Source organism: Cryptomeria japonica, chromosome 6, assembly GCF_030272615.1.
Source record: "Cryptomeria japonica chromosome 6, Sugi_1.0, whole genome shotgun sequence".
Classification (NCBI taxonomy): Eukaryota; Viridiplantae; Streptophyta; class Pinopsida; order Cupressales; family Cupressaceae; genus Cryptomeria; species Cryptomeria japonica.
This window is the reverse complement of record NC_081410.1, coordinates 306,620,605-306,642,284: the sequence shown is the minus strand read 5'-3', so window position 1 is coordinate 306,642,284 and position 21,680 is coordinate 306,620,605. Positions and strand designations below refer to the sequence as shown.

The window sequence follows — 21,680 nt, the reverse complement described above, 5'->3', positions numbered from 1 at the left end:
AAAAATACAAAGTGAGCGCTCAAAGGCATTATTTTGCCTTTATAGGCAAGTCGGCCACCTTTTTAAAGAGTTTTTATTTATTTTTTTTATCCCTTTTGCCAAGTCGGCCTTGGAGGAAAGAAGGTGAGCACTCTATATAATAGGGGGGCATTGTTTCAACTTCAAATCATTCATTCATCCCTTCTAAAGTGCGAAATTGAGGAGCAATTTGAGGAGCGAAATCCAGAAGATTGAAGGCGAAATTTTGCTAAGTGTGCAGACTAAGGAGGGTGAAATTCTTTTGAAGACTAATGGAGGCGCAATTCATCCAAGAGAGGGCTATGATTTAAACTTTGCCTAGCAAAATCCATTTTTCTTGCATCATTTTCAAAAGGTCTTAGAGTTAAGTACTCAAGAGGAGGTATGGCGAAATTATCCTAATATCCTTGTTCAAGACTTGATTTTTGGGCACTTTTTTAGAAAAGTCTAAGTGTTGATTAATTAATTAGGAAATGATAACTCTAGATTTATCATGAAGTTTCCTAATTAATATCTTAAACCTTCCTTTTGAGTCTTATTTTCTACCCTTTAATGCTCAGGGACTAATTTTGAAATGTTGTGTAGGTATCACGATGACGACTCCCAAGGCTGGAGTATCTACAAGTCGGCAGGCTCTCATCAAAGAAGATCCGGTCCAGGACAAAGACGATCTCCTCCAACTCAGTATCATCAAAGAAGATCAAGCAAGGATAAGGGCGACCTCCTCCAGTCTAGCATCGACAAGGACGGCCTTCTTCGGTCAAGCATCATCAGGAATAACTTCTTCCAATCCAGCATTCCAAGGCGAGGTACATCATCATCCTGCACATCAAAGACAAAAGAAGTCAGAGCAAGGGTTCGTTGAAGAAGAAGATAGTTTCAAAAGAGTTAATTAAAGCTAGCTTCTCAGCATCATCGAATTGGATATCAACCAAGTGTCAGACGAGGTGGCATCCCAGTCATCACTTCTTCAGTCAGTTTGGTCCACCTCAGCATGTCCAGATTCAATGTACCTAACTCATGGGAGGTGGCACAAACTTCGATGTACCTACCCCAGCTATCCATTGGTCGAATTTTTCAAAGAAGACATGTGTCCAATTAATACAATTTTATCATTGGTCAAGCATTAAATGTTATGTAATGGTTGTAACAAACCCTAATTAGGGTTTTCATTGTAGAATCTTGGCCATTGATCTCAACTTGATCTTAGCCATTGAATTGTACTAAGGGCACTATATAAGCCCCGACTCTTCATTTTGTAAAGGCAGTTAATAGAAGACAGATAGAGAGTAGTTAGAAGGTGATTAGCTAGTTGATAGAATAGCAATTAGAGTAGAGTAGAGAGAGAAGGCAAAGATTGTTGCCAAGATGTTGTTGTAAAAGACTTGTAAAACTTCATTGAAGAAATGGTGAAATTTATGGGTCGATTCGACAATTTGCATGGTCTCTATACTTCTCATATTTGATTTCATGTTATTAGATGAGTGGAAGAAATGTGCTTGATTGATGGTGAAATTCGTATATCCATACTACTAGCAGTTTGTTGATTGCAGACTTGCCTTGTGTAGTCAATTGGAATCATTCAGCTTAAGCTTAACTTCAATTGTCGCTTCTTCATTGATATGCATCAGCCTGATGGTGTCTATGCCTGTAGTGATGATTTGAACATCATAAAGCTTTCCTTCGAAGATCGCACTAACCTTGTGGAGATGGTCCTGGGATGTCAAAACAAGACTTAGTTAGAATTTCATCAAAGATCATTCATTGCTCTTACATTCTTAGTGTTAGGATTAGATCCTTTCCTCGCCCTCGTCTTTTTTCCTTTTTTTTCAAATCTAAGGTAGTAAAATCCTGTGTTCCAGCAATATTCAAAGCAAATCAGAAGTTCAGTCATCAAGTGTAAGTCCCCTTGTGATTCCAGCAAATCACATCATACCACAGAGAGCTTATCCACACGTAGAGATCCTACATACAGAACCTTGGAGTTACTTCGACTGATCCTTCAACGAGATCTTCAGCAGTTGGGAACTTTGTTCAAGAGAGGATAAGATACTTCGGTATTTTATTCTGTGTTTGCATGTGCATAAAAAACACGTCAACACTCACACCTTAGATGATGGGACCCAGTTCTTAGCTACGGCACTAACAATCTAACCTTACCCTTAATTGCCACCCGCAAGAAATCTTTTTCATCGTGTTCCCATGTGGGATTGAACTCTTTAACATAGTGAGCTTTTTTTTGACCAATTTGCTTTGACCACATGGAAAACTTGAATATTTCTACCACAAATCTTTTTATCTCTTCATTAATGTTGGGATATTTTTGCAAGTTAATGTCCCATTTGCTCATCCACTTCTTGTTTTGCTTCATCCACATCATAGTTTTAAAACTCGTGGACTCGCCACGGACTCGCGAGTCCATGGGAGCCACAAGTCAACTCGCCAACGACTCACGAGGCGAGTCTTGGCGAGTCCATCTGAAAGACTCGCGAGTCTTTTGCAAGGACTCGCGCGAGTCCTTGCCATGGACTCGCAAGTCTTTCAGATGGCGACCCAGAAAAAAAGTCGTGCAAGCTTTAAAATTGAGTTTTTTTAAAAAAAATTTGCCTTCATTTGGCATAACTGAGGGAGTGAAAAATAAAAGAAAAATAACACTCGACGCCTTTATAAAATAATAAAAGTATTTTTGGCCTCGAAGGCGCTGCCCCTCGACTCCACCCTGTATCGTGACAGGGAGAGCGCAAGGGGCGCTGCCCCTTGACCCCAACTTGGGGGCGCTACCCCCAAACCCCTATCGAAAAATATAGGGGGAAACTGCGCCGATGGAAGTAGGGAAAATTTAACCTCCAAGTCTGATTAGGCTCCATATAACAGCATAATTAGCATTGAAGAAATCTTGGTATTATACATTTTAGAGTTGAAAGTTTGAAACTATGAGTATGTGACGTGTAATGTTTCAATTATGGCTCTTATGCTCTCTAAATGCATTAATTTCTTTATGTTTTTTTGTAAAACTACGGTTTTTCTTTTTGCCGAGTCTTTCACGAGTCTTTCACGAGTCCGAGTCCAAGTCCGAATTTTTGGTTTGCCAAGTCTGAGGCGAGTCCGAGATTTTCAACTATGATCCACATCTTCTTTCTATGGTCTAGCTTCTCTTCAACAACCATTTTGGGCAAGCGGTGTTCATCCATGTTTTCAACTTTTTTAAGATATCTTATCAAACAGATCATCGCTTGTAATAGCCACCTCCCTGTTGTACCATTTTTTTTCTTTTTCCCTTGATTGTGTTACTTAGGAATTATGACAAACAGTTGGCATGCATTCTAAGTTCTGGCTGTAATAGACATTAGGAATTATAACAAACAGTTTGCAAACATGCTCTGATACCACTGGAATGGTGCAGCCTTTATTCACCCACTGAGTTTTTGCTTTCCCACTTACTATAATTTTGTCAAACAGTTGGCTAGCAAACTGTTTACTGAGGTTTTTTTCTGAGTTTGTTTGTACTGAAAGGTGCAATAGTATTGACGAATCACCAAATAGATACAACATAAATGAATGTAACAATATAATTTCAATGTAGACATACACTTATTCCATTACTAATAAACTGAAGTTACAGAAGCAAATAGAAACTCAGATTTATGACAGCAATTTGATGTTTCATTTACAGCAGCATTGTTATTCACCAAACCCTACATACCAGATCACTGTAGTTACATGAGATTGTCTTCTAAACCTACCAACAGCGATATCTATCCCTCGAACTCCTGCCACTGCACTTCTAGAATGATCTGGGTTATGTACAGCATGCTACAGTAGGAAAGATGAGTGTAATTACTTCCCAAGTCATCTGCAGATCAAATACAGCCCTTGTCGCTGATGAGAAACCTGTTATGGCACCTTTAAGGATGGTCTTTGGCTGGCACAGTACTGCTGTTACAATTTTGGGTTCTGTACGACAGCCCTGTGACAAATCCTAGCTTGCACGGCCCTCACAGTCGCACAAATATCTCAGACAAAGGCAAATCCAGTCTTCCAAGGGGCCAGCCAGTCACTACAAAGCATAAACATCAATTTCTTTCCAAACCACTACTTCCAATCCACAGATTCGAACCCTTCCTAGCAGCTGCAACAATGTCTAATAACAAATAACATAAAGACTTGAATTTTTACCTTGAAGCTCAAATTTGAATCCCAAGACTGTGTCTTCCAACAGCGTCGAGATCGTTAGCAAGGAGGGATTTCATCCTCCAGGCCCTTGAGAGAAAATCTCCACGATTTCTTTAATTTCATATATTCTCCAAGCATGCTGAAAGAGAGCACTTCAATCTCTTTTATAACGCTGTCACAAGAGCTCATAAACTCACTTTGCAAATGTGGCATAAATAAACATAACACCCTTTTTACAACTTGTGTCTCTGATGTATTATAGAATAAAGGGGACCATTTTATTTAAATATTTCCCACAACTATAGACTTAACATTAATAAAGTTAAATCTTTCTTTAAAGTTAACTTTATAAACTAACTTTATTAATGCACAATAAATCATATCAATGAGAAATAAATCTTTTGTGGATATTAAACATTTACCATCAACATGTCACTGCCACTGGAGGTTCCAATCAAGTCCAGAATGACTTACTATAAATAGTAAGTATGCTCAAAACTACCTCTGAACACCTCCAAATAATCTGCAACTGAAACGGCCTAGGCCAAAAGGCCTCTTAGTCCCTTTTATGTCCTTGTTAGCCTATAGGACCATGGGGAAATAGGCTAACAACACATCACGCTGTGAACACTAGAAAGGAGACATTACATCACTGAAGCCTCCACCGGAAACATTCCTGCTTCAGCTAAGAGAATCTCATACGTGACCATTGATTTAACGTTGAGGCTACTAGTGATAAGATGCTTTCAAATTCTTTCTATTTGTTTCCATTTGCACAGAACAACTGGTGACCAACAAGCCAAAATGAGTTTTCTTGGTTTTCCAATCACATAACTCTGTTTGCCTACACCTGTTTTGCAGTAAAAAAAGAAGCTCTCAAACCCTCTTGTATCCGTTTTGTTCTACAAGTCTCCCAGCTGAGCCTGTTGCGAAAATCAATTCCCATGTACTTGTATTCCTCCACAATCTCTAATGATAATTTTAATTAAAAATTATAATTTTAGAAAGGACAGGTGAGTTACCCTTGTCAACTCTTCTAGAAATATTTTTAACACCCTCCATGTTATGGAAGGAAGGTCATGGCGGGAACAATGCATTATTGCTAATTCCATATTGAAAGACCTTGGTAATATCAAAATGTCTTTTCCTTGGCATAAAAACCCCTCCCCAACTCTGTCTCACATAAACAAAATGACAGATAGGTTTTCTGTAATGAAAACCATCATGATTGCAGACAGCCAAAACTCTCTTGATGATATGTATCATGTTTTGAGTTTCTCGATGGCATACGCTGACAGACAACTGTGCACAATTTATGTGGGGTATTGGGATGTGCATTGTTTGATGATTATGAAGGGCACTGCTCTTAATGGCAAAGAGATCTGTAGTAGCTTGCTCAGTTGGTGGACATTTATTTATTCTGCTGATCAGCCTTGTGCATTGTCATAGCCAACTAATCTGCAACTGTTTGTGATAAAAACGTGTTCTTTTGTTTTCAGTATGGTTTCTGCTTTTATAATTTGGTTCCAAATATCACAAGAACAAAAGTATACTCCTGCCTCTTCCATCCCTGTTCCTATCCTGCTAAATTCACAGATTGTATTTTGTAATACTCAAGTTCCAAAGGAGAATTGGAAATAAACCAGTTTGATGGACTTCACAAGGCTGAGAGAGAATATTTGGTTGACTGTAAAATTACAGAAATGCTTCTGTACTTCCAAAGCATGCTTCTGTGGAAGTGAAATTGTAGATATTGATGGACAACCACTGAATATTATACTTATACCTGAGCCTACACTTCTATAGAGTACAAATAATAATGTTGTAGAGATTCGGCATGCTGCAAACTATGGATTACCAGAGGGTTGAGGAACAGTTGCACTAATATTGAAAGGTTGATTTAAGGCAAAATTGAACAGACAATTCTGGTTTCTCTTCCATCTCTACCAGCATGGACAAAATATGCTTCTTTTTGGCGAGGTGGCAATGTTGGGGACTATGTTGGACAGAATAATAATTATGACTATTTACTACAATTTACAGTACAATTTTTTAATTAAAACATAAAATAAACTGATCTAGATCCAAAATGAACATCATAATTGATATTGAAGAATGCACCTCTTTGCAGATATCTGGGTCTAGATTTCTCCTGTGAAGCTCAAGGCCTTGTTTCCCATAAACCAGCAAACCCTGAAAATCCAACAAGAAAACACTACTTCAAATCCAGAAAACAATTTGAAGAAATAAATTCCTTGGAGAAATATCATTAGATTTCAACCAAAAAAAAAGATAATAAATCAAGCTTCAAGCTGCTTTAATTGTCAAATCTAAGAAAAATAGGTAATAATCCAATTAACATAATCAGTGAAAAAAGTCAACAAAGGCTAGATAAGCATTTAATCCCTGTAATTAGAGTTAATATTGCAGACCAATAAAGTGGGTTTTCCCCCAGAATGTAAATAAACACAATTTGGTCAAATTTCATTGAAAATAAAAATTATTGCTAATAACCAAAACATAAAAAGAAATACCTAGCTTGGCATGCGCAGACTTCACACAGAGTTTATGCTTTCTAGAAAAAATTGTAAGTGATGTATAACTCAGTTGAAGGGTAAAATATAATTATGAAAAATATTAGAAGTCCCCAGCAAAAATCATTAATATTTGTGCTGAAAGCACATTACTCTGTTGTTTCACTGTGATCCGTCATATAATGAATCTCTGAAATTAAATTACTTGCAATTTGTTACAAACCTTATTCCACAATTGGATTAGCATCGAATGAATATTAAAATGCATGGAAAATTAATAATTTGAGTGCAAATAATGGATAGCATTAACAACAAAACTAACACAAGTATTTACACTGCAGTCCACAACGTGAGGAAAACCAACCTGAAAAATGACTTATGGGTTCCTTTTATGCGAGTCAAAGCAGCTGCAGAATCTCGTGTGAAAGACTCCACTATCAAATTTTCTTCAAACTCTACCTAATCTGCTCTGAATTCTCTGCTCTACTATACCTCACTTCTGAACTCTAAAGAACATGACGAAAAGTGATGCAACAATTCCAATTTAACAACAGGGTGTGGAATCTATAAGGCCAAACAAGTGGCATTCCTCTTCCACTCTAAACCTAGATTTACAAACAATGAAGAGCATACATGCATGCTTTGACAAATTTACATAATGATGTAGATCCATCTCGATCATATTTCCCATGTGAAGAGATTTTTGTTTCCAGAAACTATTGCTGCAGTGAATGTGGAAACAATTCCATCGTCTTTCCTTGTTTATTCATTTGGCTTGTTTGGGGTGTTGTCCCTTAGAACACAGAAGCCAATATGATTGTTATCCTTTCCTTGACAGCCACCACTAGATCTGAAACTACCCAAATCCAAATCAACATTAGGTAGCATTGGCAGGTTCAAACAACTTCATTTTCTTCATATTTACAACTAAATGTATGTCCATGCATGGAGGCAAACCAAACTCAAAAGTCTTATCACCAAACTTATTTAGAATTTTGAAAGGGCCACAGCATAAGAAAAAGTTTTTTACCTTTAACTTTCAAAAAAAATTTGGACAAATGAAGTGAAATCATATTGCCAATCTTGAAATGATGCTCAACCCTATGCTTGTCCTGCCTTTCTTCATACATAGCTTAGGTTTTCTCCAGTTCTTATTGGATTTTGAGATGCACTTGCCTTAACCTTCTCAACAATTTGAGTGTTTTGATCACTTCTTGATCTTTATCAATCTTGCGATAACTCAATTACAAGATTAAATAGAGATTGCAGCATGTAACCATTACAAGATTCAAAAGAAGATATTAGATACTTGAATGAACTGCCCTATTGACAGCATATTGTATGTCGCAAAGATTTTCACTCATCTTTGGACTAGCCCTATTGTACCCCTGCAATGCCTGAACCCATGATCTATTCACAACTCAGTGTACCCATCCATTCACTGATGGAAGGAAGGTCATCTATTGTATCCCTCTTGTCCCACATAGTCACCAAAAATTTGCTGAGGAATCTTGTAGCTCAGCCACTTACAATGAACTTACAAACCAAAATGAACTCATTCACAATTAAAGAAACAGAAGCCTTTCTTCAATCAATATCTTGCTTTTGCACATCTTGCTAAATAGGTCAACAACAACAACAAAGAGATAATCATTAACACTTCCTTGATTTTGGTCATCCTCCAATGGAGTCCATAAAAATGCATCCTGAGGACTTTGAAGGTAATGGTAATAGAAGATATGGCCCCGACTTGCAAATTCCTTGTTAGCTTGTGCTACACAATGTGCAAACCTTAATAAACCTAAAAACATCATTTTATGTGCCTGGCCAGTACACATATTTGCAAGATAACCACTGTTTTTCCTATGTCAAAATAGCCTGAAACTTTTGAAGTATGTACCTCTATAAGCAAAGTTATGCTACTTGTACTTCTTGGAATACAATGCTTACCCCGTTTGTAGAGAAGGCAATATTGACATGGAAATCAGCCCCACCTTCTGCCATAGCATGAGCATCCTTACTTAGCTTGAATTTATCACCAAAATTTTCATCTTCCTACTCTTCCTGATACACCTCATGAGCAAATGGTTCCAATTGCATGATTGTGAATAGACATGAAGAAATTGGCACCCTAAACAACATCTCTTCCACTTTATTTGTGACCCCCTTCTTGTAGTTTATCACCCAATTCAATTGCTGTAAAAAGACCATCCATTTGAAATGCCTTACAACAGTTGGTGGTCGGTGTAGATGATTGTTTTTCCCCAACGAGTAATATTTACATTTTTTAACTACTTGCACAGGTGAGTACAATTCTGAAACATATGTGGGATAATCTTGTATAGTTTTATGGACAACAATGATAAATTGTCGGTTTCGTTTCTTGTATCAAGACAATTCTCATGGCATAGCCCACCAAATCCACCTCTATCTCAAAAGGTCTCCTAAAGTTTGGCAAGGCAAGAAAGGGTGCACAATGCCTAGACAACATCCCTGCCACTTTATTTGTGACCCCCTTGTAGTTTATCATTTGAAATGCCTTACTGCAACTTGTTTTGAGTATGGGGATAATGCAATGGTTGGTGTTTGACGTAGATGATTGTTTTTACCCAACATGTAATATTTACATTTCTTAACTACTTGCGCAAGTGAGTACAACTCTCTCTCATATGTGGGATAATCTTGCATAGTATTTGCGTACAACAATGGCAAATTGTCAGTTTCCTTTCTTACATCAACAAAATTCCCATGGTATAGCCCAAGGCAACCACCTCGATCTCAAAAGGTTTCCTCAAGTTTGGCAAGGAAAGAATGGGTGTGCAATACCCCATTATACGGCATCCTTTTTGTACGCCTTCCCAAAGCATCTCTAGATGACAGTGACATCATTTTGGGCCTTTTTGGTCACTTCAGCATTGTACTTAACTCTGGCTTTCTCGGTGACCATTAGCCTTATCAAAGAGGATGTTTGATGTTAGCAATGAGCTCAATTGATCTAGAGGACACTTATGACACTTTCCGAAGTGAATTCCAGTTCCTGATGTGTTGTCCAAGATTCTTGGAGAGTGTCAATTTATAGTAAGTTACCCAATCAACCCTGATTTTCATTATTCATCATCGGTATCATTCCAATGCATTCAATTTTCTATTATGATACTTTTCAACAGCTTTTGCAACCCAAATGTATTATTGGCTGTAATTTAATTATTTTAGTAATGTTGCTTAATTTTATTAAAATATTGTAATGGGCACTTTAGTATAATAGCTTGTCAAAAAGAGTATAAAAAGTTTTATATCATGAACGTTTAATATTGGGACCTTGCATATCAAATATTATCATTATTTTAATAAAAGGGTCTTTTGGAGTAAACAGGAGCTTTTAAATTTAAAAAGTAAAAATTAAATTGGTCTTCTGAAAAGTTAGTCAGGAAAAGTATAAAAAGGAGGTTTTGTGAGCTCATTTGCATTATGCGGATTATTTTCATTCTTTGATGAAACCCTTGTGGTTTGGGAATTGAACTTGTTTCATCTCAGCTTTCTTGAGGAAGAAAACCCTGTTGGAAAAGATCAGTTTCGGTAGTGATACTATCTACCCTAGCTGGTGAATGGAGGAGCCATTCAGATTTCACATTGGGATTCAACTCTTGAAGATTTCAAAATTTGCAAAGTCTTGTGCCAAGGCAAATTTCAAAGTATTAAAGATTTGGAAAGCATTACCAGGAAGATTTTTGGACACCATAAAGTTGGGCACTGGAATTGATGGCTTGTTTTGGGTGATTAATGGTAAGAAACTAAACGCCAAAAATCCATACTTTGCCACATGCGAGTATTTTGTCTCCTGTGGTGAGGGTTCTGACAGTGATTACAGGTGTTTTTGCTGCACATTTTGGGTTGATACCTCTTCCCTGTAAGGCATGGGTTTGTGAAAGAAATTTGTGGGGATTACTTCAGTCTAGACCAAGGCTTATAACACTTCCTTTGCTGGGCAAGTATGCTTCTGCTGATAGGGCGCCAGTAGGAGTAGAAACATGTGTTAACAAGGGTATTGATCGGATTTGATGGGCGTAGCAACATATACGTGCTAGTTCTAAACATTTTTATGGTGCTAGTGTGAGAATTAAAGCAGGTTGTGGGTGTTTTAGTACCTCCAACATGGACTAAAGTGTCGCTGGAAGATTGGTAGGTAGATTGAAGGTCCCAACTGGAGGGTGTAGCGAATTCTGAGCAGTTGCAGTGGTAAAAATCTGAATTTTTCTAGCTTGTATCAGAGCTGGGAACAAATACATTCTGTTTCTGTTTCATTGTGGAACTCTGTCATGGAGTAACAGTGCCTTTAATATCAGTTTGAGGTTGGTTCTCGTATTTATTAATTATATATTGCTGCTCAGATTTGCAATCTGCAGATAAAATCAGTTATTGGCTTGTTTATCAGTCTGTGCGAAGGAAAAATACTCTTTTATAACAGTAACACATTATCTGAAGTTGGTTTTGTTGTCAAAAATTTTATTTATCTTTTCCATGAATGAAATTCAAGTCCCATTAATGTTATGTAAAATCAGCAACATTTTAAAATGCAAACAAACCCCTTCAATTTCCAAAGCAAGAGGGAGCAAAGATTTAATGAAAAATTAGGAATGGGATCTTACACCCTTGTTCTATTTGGATTAGGTAATTTTATTATGAATAGGTTGTAAAATGTAGTAGGCAGTCCCTCAGTCTGATTTTTTTGTTTTAAAATTGTTTTTTGCTTGATTTGTTTGTTGCAATATTTTCAGTAATGGACAAATGCACATATCAAGCTATAGCTATTGTAGACACCCAAATCTGTCCACTTAATTAAATGAATACTTAGTATTTATTTGATTATTTAACCATCGTTCAACTATCGATGAAATTAATATTTAATTAATTCACTCTAACCCTCTTCTCATATTAATTAAATAAATTATTCAATTTATTTGATTTAATTCACTTAACCAAATTCAGACAATTAGTTAAATAAATAAATCATATTTGTTTAATTAAATCCCCCTCTCACATTTAAATAAATAAATATTTATTTAACTTCCTAAATCCCTCACCCACTTGCACTTTCTAGAAAATGCAAGTTGCACACTAAACGCTCCTAACAATTTCTAAACCCCTATTATTAGCCTAATCCCCCTCTAAGTGTTTGCACATTCCTAAACTAAGGGATTAGGGAAGAGTCACTTCTCAAAACATTTAAGGCTCTTACAAAGCATTAAAGGCCTTCTCCCTTCCACAAGCTAACCCACATGGGTCTTTGACCAGCCTAACCCACCTTTAACCCTTGCACATTCCCCCAACCCTTGGTTAAAGGCTTATCCCTTAACCTAACCATCCATGGTAACCCTCAAGTCCCCTCAAGCCTTAAAGGCTTTGACCAAACTAACCCTTTAACCCTTGCACATTCCTTTACCCCTTGGATAATAGCTTTATCCATTAACCTAAGCATACCTAACCACTCATGGTAACCATCATGTCTTCTCAAGCATTTAATGCTTTGTCCCTCTCCTCTCAAGCCTTCCCTTGTTGACACTTGTCAACATGTGATTGGCTTGAAGGGGAGCACATGGATTGCGGATCACCACTTCCTCAAGCAATCCTAACCCTTCCTCAATCAACTCAATCTCAACCCTTCATTTGCCCATTTTCTCTATAAATAGGGCCCATTCCTTCATTGTTGAGGGTCACACACACACAAAGAAGAGTTATCCATGCATTGTTATTTTACATAGATTTTGAATGATTTGTATGATGTTTTAGCTCTTCCACTAGTTGGAGTTGCTAGTTTAAATTAACACTTCATTTGCATCCTCATCCACACTTGACATAATCAACCATCTCCCATCGTCCATTTGACATCCCATTGTGCTAGTGTCGAGCTGAGGGCATACTCCACATAGCAACAGGGTCTTGTAGATGAGGAGGACAAGTGTGTGTCGTGACATAGGGAGCATCATGGGGAAGTAATTTCATTTTTGTTTATTTCCTAATTAGCTCCTTTTGTTACTAATCTTCCTTGATAATGCTTTTGATGGATTTGTCTTCATGTTTTGCTTATGGTTGAAAGCTTGTTACTAACATGATTTCCTATTAATTTATATATACCTCCATTTTCACGGCATTTCAACTATAAACAAATTACTGACATAAACAAATAACAAATAATGCTAAATATTCAGCAACACACATAAATCTGAGTTTGCAATATGAATCAGTTCTAGATGTCTTTATAACAAAGGAAAGGTACATGGTCTCCAGATTATAATCAAATTGTACATACCCATAAATCACAGTCCATAAACTGATTTGAAATACAGAATCTGTAGTATAAGACCCAAGACGTTATCTCTGACTGCGATGCAAAAGTACGGCCAGCAAAAGACTCAGTCACAACACATTATGAACCCCAAGACCATCTAATATCACCTCGAGGTGGTGTAGCAGTATCATACTATCATCTCAAATAGGGCAGTAGAAGAAACATGAAGCGGCCAGCTAAGGAGACATGGCAACAAGTACGGCCCTGTACACACTATGGCCACCTACAGTACAGCCCAGCTCGCAGTATGATCCAGCAAAGATGGCACTCAGCCTCCACTCCTTAGTCAACCAAACTAGAACTAAAAACTATATTGTGCTTAATGTTCTTCCTTGTTTGAAAGCACTTGACTAAATCTCCAGACTGTATCTTCCAACAGCATAGAGATTGTTGCTCTTGAGGGATTTTGTCCTTACAAACCCTTTAAGATAAAACTTCAAAAACAATCCACAAAATCTCATATCCAACCAAGTATACTGAAAATGAACTCTTAAAGAGTCTTTTATGACATTCCTAGGAGAGCCCACACACTTTCCAAGCCAATGTGGGATAAATAGAGATACTTCCCATTTTAATATTTAAGCCTCCAAATACCTTTAATGAAGGGAAACTTTTAATTTTTTAATAACTTCCCTTTTAACTTAAGTCCCCATATCAATAAAGTTAAATATTTAATTTTAACTTTATAACTTAACTTTATTGATAAATAAATTAATAACCACAAATGATTATTAAAAACTCTAGTTGATATCAACAATTACTATCAACAAGATAGTATTCATGAATTCACTGATGATCCAAACCTAGCCCAACTGACTTACTATAAATGGTAAGTATCCCAAAAACACATCAAAACACCTCAGAATTGCCTGCAATTGAAACTGTCTAGGCCAAATATCCTCAAGATCCCTTAAATGTCCCAGTTAGCCTGCAGGACCATGGAAAAATAGGCTAACGACAACATCACACAACATGTGCTTGAAAGGGGACATTATAGTCCGCCCTTCCCAATATTGCTTGTCCTCAAGCAAATTCAGCCATGGATGCTACAAGATGTGTTCATTTCCCAGGTAGCATCCTCCACTGGTATGTTCCTCCATTTAACCAAATATTCCTTGACAACCCTTTTCCATAATGTCCTCTCCCTGGTGTCTATAATAGCCTCTAGAACCAAAATCAATTTCCCCTCTTCATCTAGGGGAGGTAACTCTGTAGATGTATCACGTTGTGTCCCAGAGCTTTCTTAAGCCTAGAGACATGAAATACATTATGTACTTTGTTGTTTGCTGGAAGTTCTAGCTCATATGTGTTGATGTGTATTTTGTACACGACCAAACACAGAATAAAATACCTAAAGGTACCTTATCCTCTCTTGAATAAAGTTCTCGACTGCTGAAGATCTCGCTGAAGGATCAGTCGGAGTAACTCCAAGGTTGTGTTATGTAGGATCTCTACGTGTGGATAAGCTCTTAGCGATATGATGTGATTTGCTGGAATCACAAGGGGACTTACACTCAATGACCTAAACGTCTAATTTGCTAGAATCACAAGTCCTATTAACTAACTGGAAAACAAACAAATGACAAAAGATGCAGGGTTCAGGACGTCTACTCTACTACCTAGAATGCGAGAAGATGGATGAACGACTAGGTGGAGTCCTACTGGGCTAGGTCTCACCATCAGGCTTGAACAATTCGACACCAACTCAGTGCGATCTTCTAAGGGATGCTTCCAAATATGTCCAAATCGTACACCATCAGACACTAATCACCATTCAAGATAATGCCTGAACAATAGAGGTGCTATGACTTGGAATTAAGCTCGTTTTATGCCAGTCGACCACGCAAGGCGCTCTTACAGTCAGCAAAAGGCTAGTGGTATGGATTAGACGGATTCCACATAGGTGCATTCAACAATTTTCTTCATTCAATCTAATCATCTACCATCTAGAATTGAAGATTCAACAAGAAACCATGCACATTGCAAAGAAACACATATTCCACCATATCTTCAATGAAAAGAAGTCTTTACAATTAAGGCAACAATGTCTTGCCTTCTCTTCTTAATCTACTCTAATTGCTATTCTACTATTTTGGCCTCTATTACTAACTATTAACTATTAGCTATTATTGACTCACTATTAGCTTTCTATTATCCTTTATAAATGAAGAGCCGAGGCTTATATAGTGCCCTCAATACCATTCAATGGCTTGGATCAATTTGAGATCAATGGCCAAGATTTTACAATGAAACCCTAATTAGGGTTTGTTACAACAAACTTAATTTTGACCAATGAAATAATTGCATTATTTGGACACATGTCTTCTCTGGAATATTCGACCAATGGATAGCCGGGGTAGGTACATCGAAGTTTGTGCCATCTCCCATGAGTCAGGTACATTGAATCTGGACATGCTGAGGTGGACCAACCCAACTGGAGGAGTGATGACTAGGATGCTACCTTGTCTAACACTTGGTTGATGCTCAATTTGGTGATGCTTTCCTTCAAATGCTGGACTGGAAGATAGATGGAGAAGGTCGTCCTTGTTGATGCTGGACTGGAGGAGGTCGTCCTTGTCCTGGCTTGATCTTCTTTGATGAGGGTCCGCCAAGTAATTGATCTTCCGACTCCGGGGCCGCCATTTGATGCCTTCTCCTTTGAAAGCCTAACTATTAAACCTTGGAAAATGGAGAAAGAAGACCGGATTTTGCTGGACAAGGGTTGAATTGTGGTCTTCCTTTGGATGAATTACGCCTCAATTAGCCTTCAAAAGCTTCACCTTCTTTAGCCTCCAACATTTAGCAAATTCTGGGATTTAGCTTCCAACTTAGTAAGAAATTCGCCTCCAATCTGTTAGATTTCGCTCCTCTAATATGCTCCTCAAATTCGCATAAGAAGGAATGAATGAATGATTTGAATTTTGAAACAATACTCCTTCCTTATATAGGGCGCTCACCCTAATTCTTGTTGAGGCGGACTTGACAAAAAGGAAATAAAATGAAATAAAACCCCCTTTTTGAAGGATGGTCGACTTGTTTGTAAAGGCACAATAATGATTTTTGAGCGCTTAAGCATAGTTTTTTAATTTTTAAATTAATTCCAAAGCTCAAAGGTGGATTTTTTCAATTATTTCAAGGCCTAGAAATTAATTAATTAAATTGTAAATGCCTTAATTCATGCGAATTTAATTCAACCTCCCAAATGTCTTAATTTTAGCAAGTTTGGTGAAAATTTGGGAATATGGAGGTTTGATTGAGGCTTAATGGAGCTTCCTTTCTCCTTAGGCTTTAAAATATTCAATAGTGATGAAGGTCTAGGTTCACTTCAAGACTTGTTTGAACCCATCCAGGCTTGTTCACTTGATCAAATTGAAATTTTCTCAACCTACATTTTTGCAAATTTCCACGACTTTGTCTTCACAATTTTGCAATTTGCCTTGGACTTAATCAATCAAGGTTGAATGATAGATTTTTTGATGATTTCGCCCTGGACCTTCTGGAAGGGTCAGGAGCGATTTTTTCATTTTAAGCTTACTCCATCATTTTGTCTTGAATCCCTCACTCAAAGTTAGGCAATGGTTTTCCTCATTTACTCCATCCAAACTTGGTCTGTTTTTGCAAGGCAAAATAGGGGATTTGGAAATTTCGCCCTAGACCCTCTGGAAGGGTGAGGAGCGAAATTCTTTCTTGGCTTCAAAATTTTCATTTTTAACAATCCAATTTCACTTCAAGGCAATTCAAAAGTCTCCTCAAACCCATGCTTAAGTTTAGCTTTGCCCAAACTTTGAAAGAAAAGATAGGTTTTAGAATTTTCGCCCTGGACCCTCTGGAAGGGTCAGGAGCGAATTTCACCATTTGGCTCAATTCCTTCACTTTTCAATGATTTCTAAACATGCCTAAGGGTTTGAATATGCTCATTCTTCCTTTCATGATGCCTTAGACTTCTCAATTTTACCAAACAAGGCAAGAAATACCCCTCATAGAGATTTTCGCTCTGGACCCTTTGGAAGGGTCAGGAGCGAAAATTAGGTTTTACGCAAAATCCTTCATTCTTCAAAGTTGAAACTTCTTCAGGAGGCAAAAACAAGCTATTCTTCTTCCATTCATGCCTATGCTTTGACCTTTTTCATTGCAACATGAGAGCTATTGGGAATTTCGCTTTGGACCCCTTGGAAGGGTCAGGAGCGAAATTCACCATTTTGTCCAAAAATCTTCATTTCGCATGCTTCCAAATCTTTAAATGATGTCCAATCTTCACTCCAAGAGACCCTGCACATCACAATTTAGCCAAAATTAGTGAAAAATAAGCTCAAATAAGATTTTCGCTCTAGACCCTTTGGAAGGGTCAGGAACGAAATCTTCATTCTAGGCCAAATTGCTCAGTGTTCAAGTTTCAAACCACTTCACAAGGCAAAATTAGATCATTTTCCAAGTTAGGAACAAGGTTTCAAGCTCAAAAAAGGTGGCAAATAAAGTTTATGATGAATTTCGCTCTGGACCCTTTGGAAGGGTCAAGAGCGAAATTCCTCTTCCAGGCTAGAATCCATCATTTTTCAAGGTTTTCAAACATTTCCAAAGTCCAAACATGTCCACTTTTCCCTTCAAAATGCCTTGCAAATCAAAATTTGGTCAAATAAGGCAAGAAATGAATACTAGGTTGATTTTCACTCTGGACCCTTCGGAAGGGTCAGGAGCGAAAATCGCTTTTTAAGCAAAATCTCGATCTTTGAAATCATCCAACTCCCTCTCAAGGCAAGAACATTCAAAAACACCTCCACACGTGCCTTGGAAACTAGGAACTTGGTCTTGATAAGTGATAAATTGAGGTGTATAAGGATTTTCGCTCTGGACCCTTTGGAAGGGTCAGGAGCGAAATTCCTAAGCTTGGCCAAAATCCTGACTTCATTTTCACATTTTTCCATCCAAACAAGTGTTTTGCCCTCAAAGATGCCTGGGAACGAGTTGGTTCTAAGGTTGGGTCAAACTAGAATGTCTTATGGAGATTTTCGCTCTGGACCCTTTGGAAGGGTCAGGAGCGAAATTCGCTTTGGACCCTCTGGAAGGGTCAAGAGAGAAATTTGACATTTTTAGACTCTCCGTCAGGATAATTTTATGGAATATAACATTTAAGTATAAAAAAGAAGATACTTTAAGTTATATTCCATATATACTTTCAGGATGTTTGAGAGTGGTTTCAAACCTCCAGGAGTTATATTGCAAAATCTAGTTTTTGGAGGATTCTTCAGTTTTCCAAACTTAGTCAAATTTCAGGATCAGGACATTCCAGACTTAGCCAAATTTCAGGATCAGGGCATTCCAGACTTAGCCAAATTTCAGGATCAGGACATTCCAGACTTCATCACTCACCAGCCAAATTTCAGGATCAGGACATTCCAGACTTCATCACTCACCAACTTGACCTAACTCAAGCAGAACCTGCTATCCAGGTGATCCCCCTGGCGACACTCGAAAGCTAAAGGCTAACAGACAAAACCCTAAAAGACCTAGAAAACAAACCCTAGAAAGCAAAAAGCAGGGATCCCCATTTGCAATGGGGCGATGTGTGAATACGTCACAATAATATGCCACCTCACCAATGCGTCGAGAAACTCTAAATGGACCATAAAACTGTGGTTGAAGTTTCTCTGCACCACTTCTCTTAAGTGTGGACTGCCTCTAAGGCTAAAGTCTCAGATATACCATATCCTCCACCTCAAAACTACACTCAACTTTATGTTGATCAGCATACAATTTATGTTGATTTTGTGCCTACTAGACATTCTCTTTCAATGATCTCAAGATGTCCTGACTCTCCTACAACAAATCCTTTGCCTTGGGTACTCCGCTATCCACGAAGAGAAAATCCATGAAGTTAGGAACCTTGTATCCATACAAAGCCATGAACGAAGTCATCTTAATGGACATATGATAGGTGGTATTGTAGCAATACTCATCCAAGTGCAACCATCTAGGCCACATAATTCCTGAGATAACCCTCAACCCACTTGTTCACTATTTTTGTTTGGCCATCAGTCTAAGGGTGATAACTAGTACTAGGGTTGAGCTCAATACCACTTAGTCTGAAAAATTCCTGCCAGAACAAACTAGGAGCTTGCTGTCCCTGTCACTCACAATGTTTCTAGGCATCCCATGAAGTCCAAGCACCTCCCTCTAGAACAAATCAGCTACCTGAGCTGCTATATAAGTGGCCGCAATACCAAAGAAGTGTGTGAATTTTGTCAACCTATCAACCACCACATAAATGCAATCCTTAATTTGAACCTTAGGCAATCCTATAATAAAGTCCATTTATATTCTTTCCCACTTCTGATTTGGGATAGGTAAGGGTTGAAGTAACCCAACTGGATAGGTATGCTCATTCTTGTTCTACTAGCAAACTGGACACTCTAATATTCTTCAGGATTTCATTCTTAAGTCCTTTCGATGTGAAACTCTTCCAAATCTGCCTGTATGTCTTAAAGAACCCCGGGTGACCAGCCAATGGCACATCATGAACTACTTTCAGAATTGACATCTTAAAGTGTGAAGAAGGCACTAAGTAGATTCTACCCTTGTAGTAAATTATATCATCTATCACTGTGAACCTATCATCTTGAGTGGTGCCCTCTATCTGAAAAATAAATTGAATGAATGATTCAATAATCGAATGATTACATTGAACGATATACACACGTATATATAGAGGTTGCAAGACGATGTTCTATAATTAGAACATAACGTTAAAGTAAAAGATTAAAGAGCTAAAAGCTAAATTAAGCTTAAAAGCTAATTAACTAAAAAGAAAAAGCTAAATGCTAAATAAAGCTTAAAAGCTAATTAATTAAAAAGAAAAAGCTAAATGCTAAATAAAGCTTAAAAGCTAAATGACCATTAAACAAGGAACTAAATATAGGTGACTAAAATATAATTAAATATTCTAATACCCTCCCTTAATGGTCATGCTATCTATCACACCAAGCTGCCCTCTAAATTTGAGAAACTTTGTCGAGCTCAAGGACTTGGTGAGGATATCTACAGTCTGATCTTCTGTAGGAATGTACTGCAGTATCACTGATCCATCTTCAACATGCTGGCGGATGAAATGACAATGAAGCTCCACATGCTTTGTCTGCTCATGGAAGACTGGATTTTTGGCTAATTTTAGAACCCCTTGATTATCACAAAACAAGGGAGTAGGTCCTGGTTGAGACATTTGCATGTCTGAAAGCATCCTACATAGCCAAATTGCCTCACATGCTGCCTTAACAGTTCCCCGATACTCTGCTTCGATCAAGGAAAGAGCTATTGTCTGTTGCTTCTTGCTAGTCCATGTGATTGCACCTGTACCCAAGCTGAAAACATACCCTGAAGTTGACTTTCTGTCATCAACACAACCTGCCCAATCTGAGTCTGTAAAACCAACCAGCCTAGGATCTTTGCTTTTGCTGTAGAGAATGCCAAAATCAGGAGTGCCCTTCACATATCTAAGCACACGCTTTGCTGCAACCCAATGTTCAACTTTTGGGGCTGACATGAAGCGAGAAATATAGCTCACAGCATAACTGATGTCAGGTCTAGTGGCAGTGAGATAGATGAGGCTGCCCACTAGATGCCTGAATGAAGACTCATCCACTACAGGTGAATCTGATTTGGCTGATAATTTGGGCCCTATCTCCATAAGTGTAGATGCAAGTTTACAATCTTGCATTCGATACTTATCTAGTAGGCTCTTGGCATACTTTGACTGAGAAATGAATATATGGTTATCAGTCTGCCAAACCTCTACACAGAGACAATAATGGAGAAGTCCCAAATCTGTCATATCAAAATGCTGACACATTTTCTGTTTGACCTGCATGATCAGATGTGCTGCATTGCCAGTAATGATGAGATCATCAACATAGACTACTAGAAATAGAATATCGTCACTAGTATGTTTGACATACAAATTGGGATCTGAAGGACTCCCCTGAAAGCCTTGATCAATCAAGTACTTATCAATTTTGATGTACCATGCACGAGGAGCATGTTTGAGGCCATAGAGTGCTTTGACTAGTCTACATCCCTGGTGTTCCTTACCGGCAACCTTGAAACCTGGAGGCTGCGTCATGTAGACTTCTTCTTGCAAATCACCATTGAGAAAGGCACTCTTGACGTCCATTTGATGGACTTTCCATCCAAATTGAGCTGAGAGAGCGAGGACAAGCCTAATGGTACTCATCTTGGCTGTGGGAGCAAATGTCTCTTCATAGTCGATGCCCTCCTTCTGTGAAAACCCTTTTGCTACCAACCGAGCCTTGTACTTATCAAGACTTCCATCAACTTTATACTTGACTTTAAACACCCATTTGCAACCAATGGGCTTCTTTCCTGGAGGAAGATCAGACAATACCCAAGTGTTGTTTTTCAGAAGACTATGTTGCTCTGCTGCCATAGCCTTTTCCCATTCAGGTACACCTTTAGCCTCTGTATATGTTTGAGGCTCATAAATACTGTGAATGTTGGCCATAAGAGCAAAATTAACTATGTGTTGTTGGCTCTTACCTCTAACGGATCTACCCTCAACGAGCTCATCATCATGAAGATCACCAATGGTCTTGGCCCACCAC

General features: G+C 38.1%; 1 protein-coding gene across 4 annotated transcripts in view; it reads right to left on the bottom strand.

Annotated features, from left to right (window-relative positions):
- The window catches only part of LOC131043753 (endoribonuclease YBEY, chloroplastic), a 178,448-nt gene that overhangs the window by 57,076 nt on the left and 99,692 nt on the right, over positions 1-21,680 (bottom strand). For all 4 annotated transcript variants that reach the window (XM_057976986.2, XM_057977010.2, XM_057977016.2 and 1 more), the window contains exon 8: positions 6,313-6,384. In XM_057976986.2, coding sequence (XP_057832969.2) covers positions 6,313-6,384 — 72 coding nt within the window. The remainder of the gene's footprint in view (positions 1-6,312; positions 6,385-21,680) is intronic.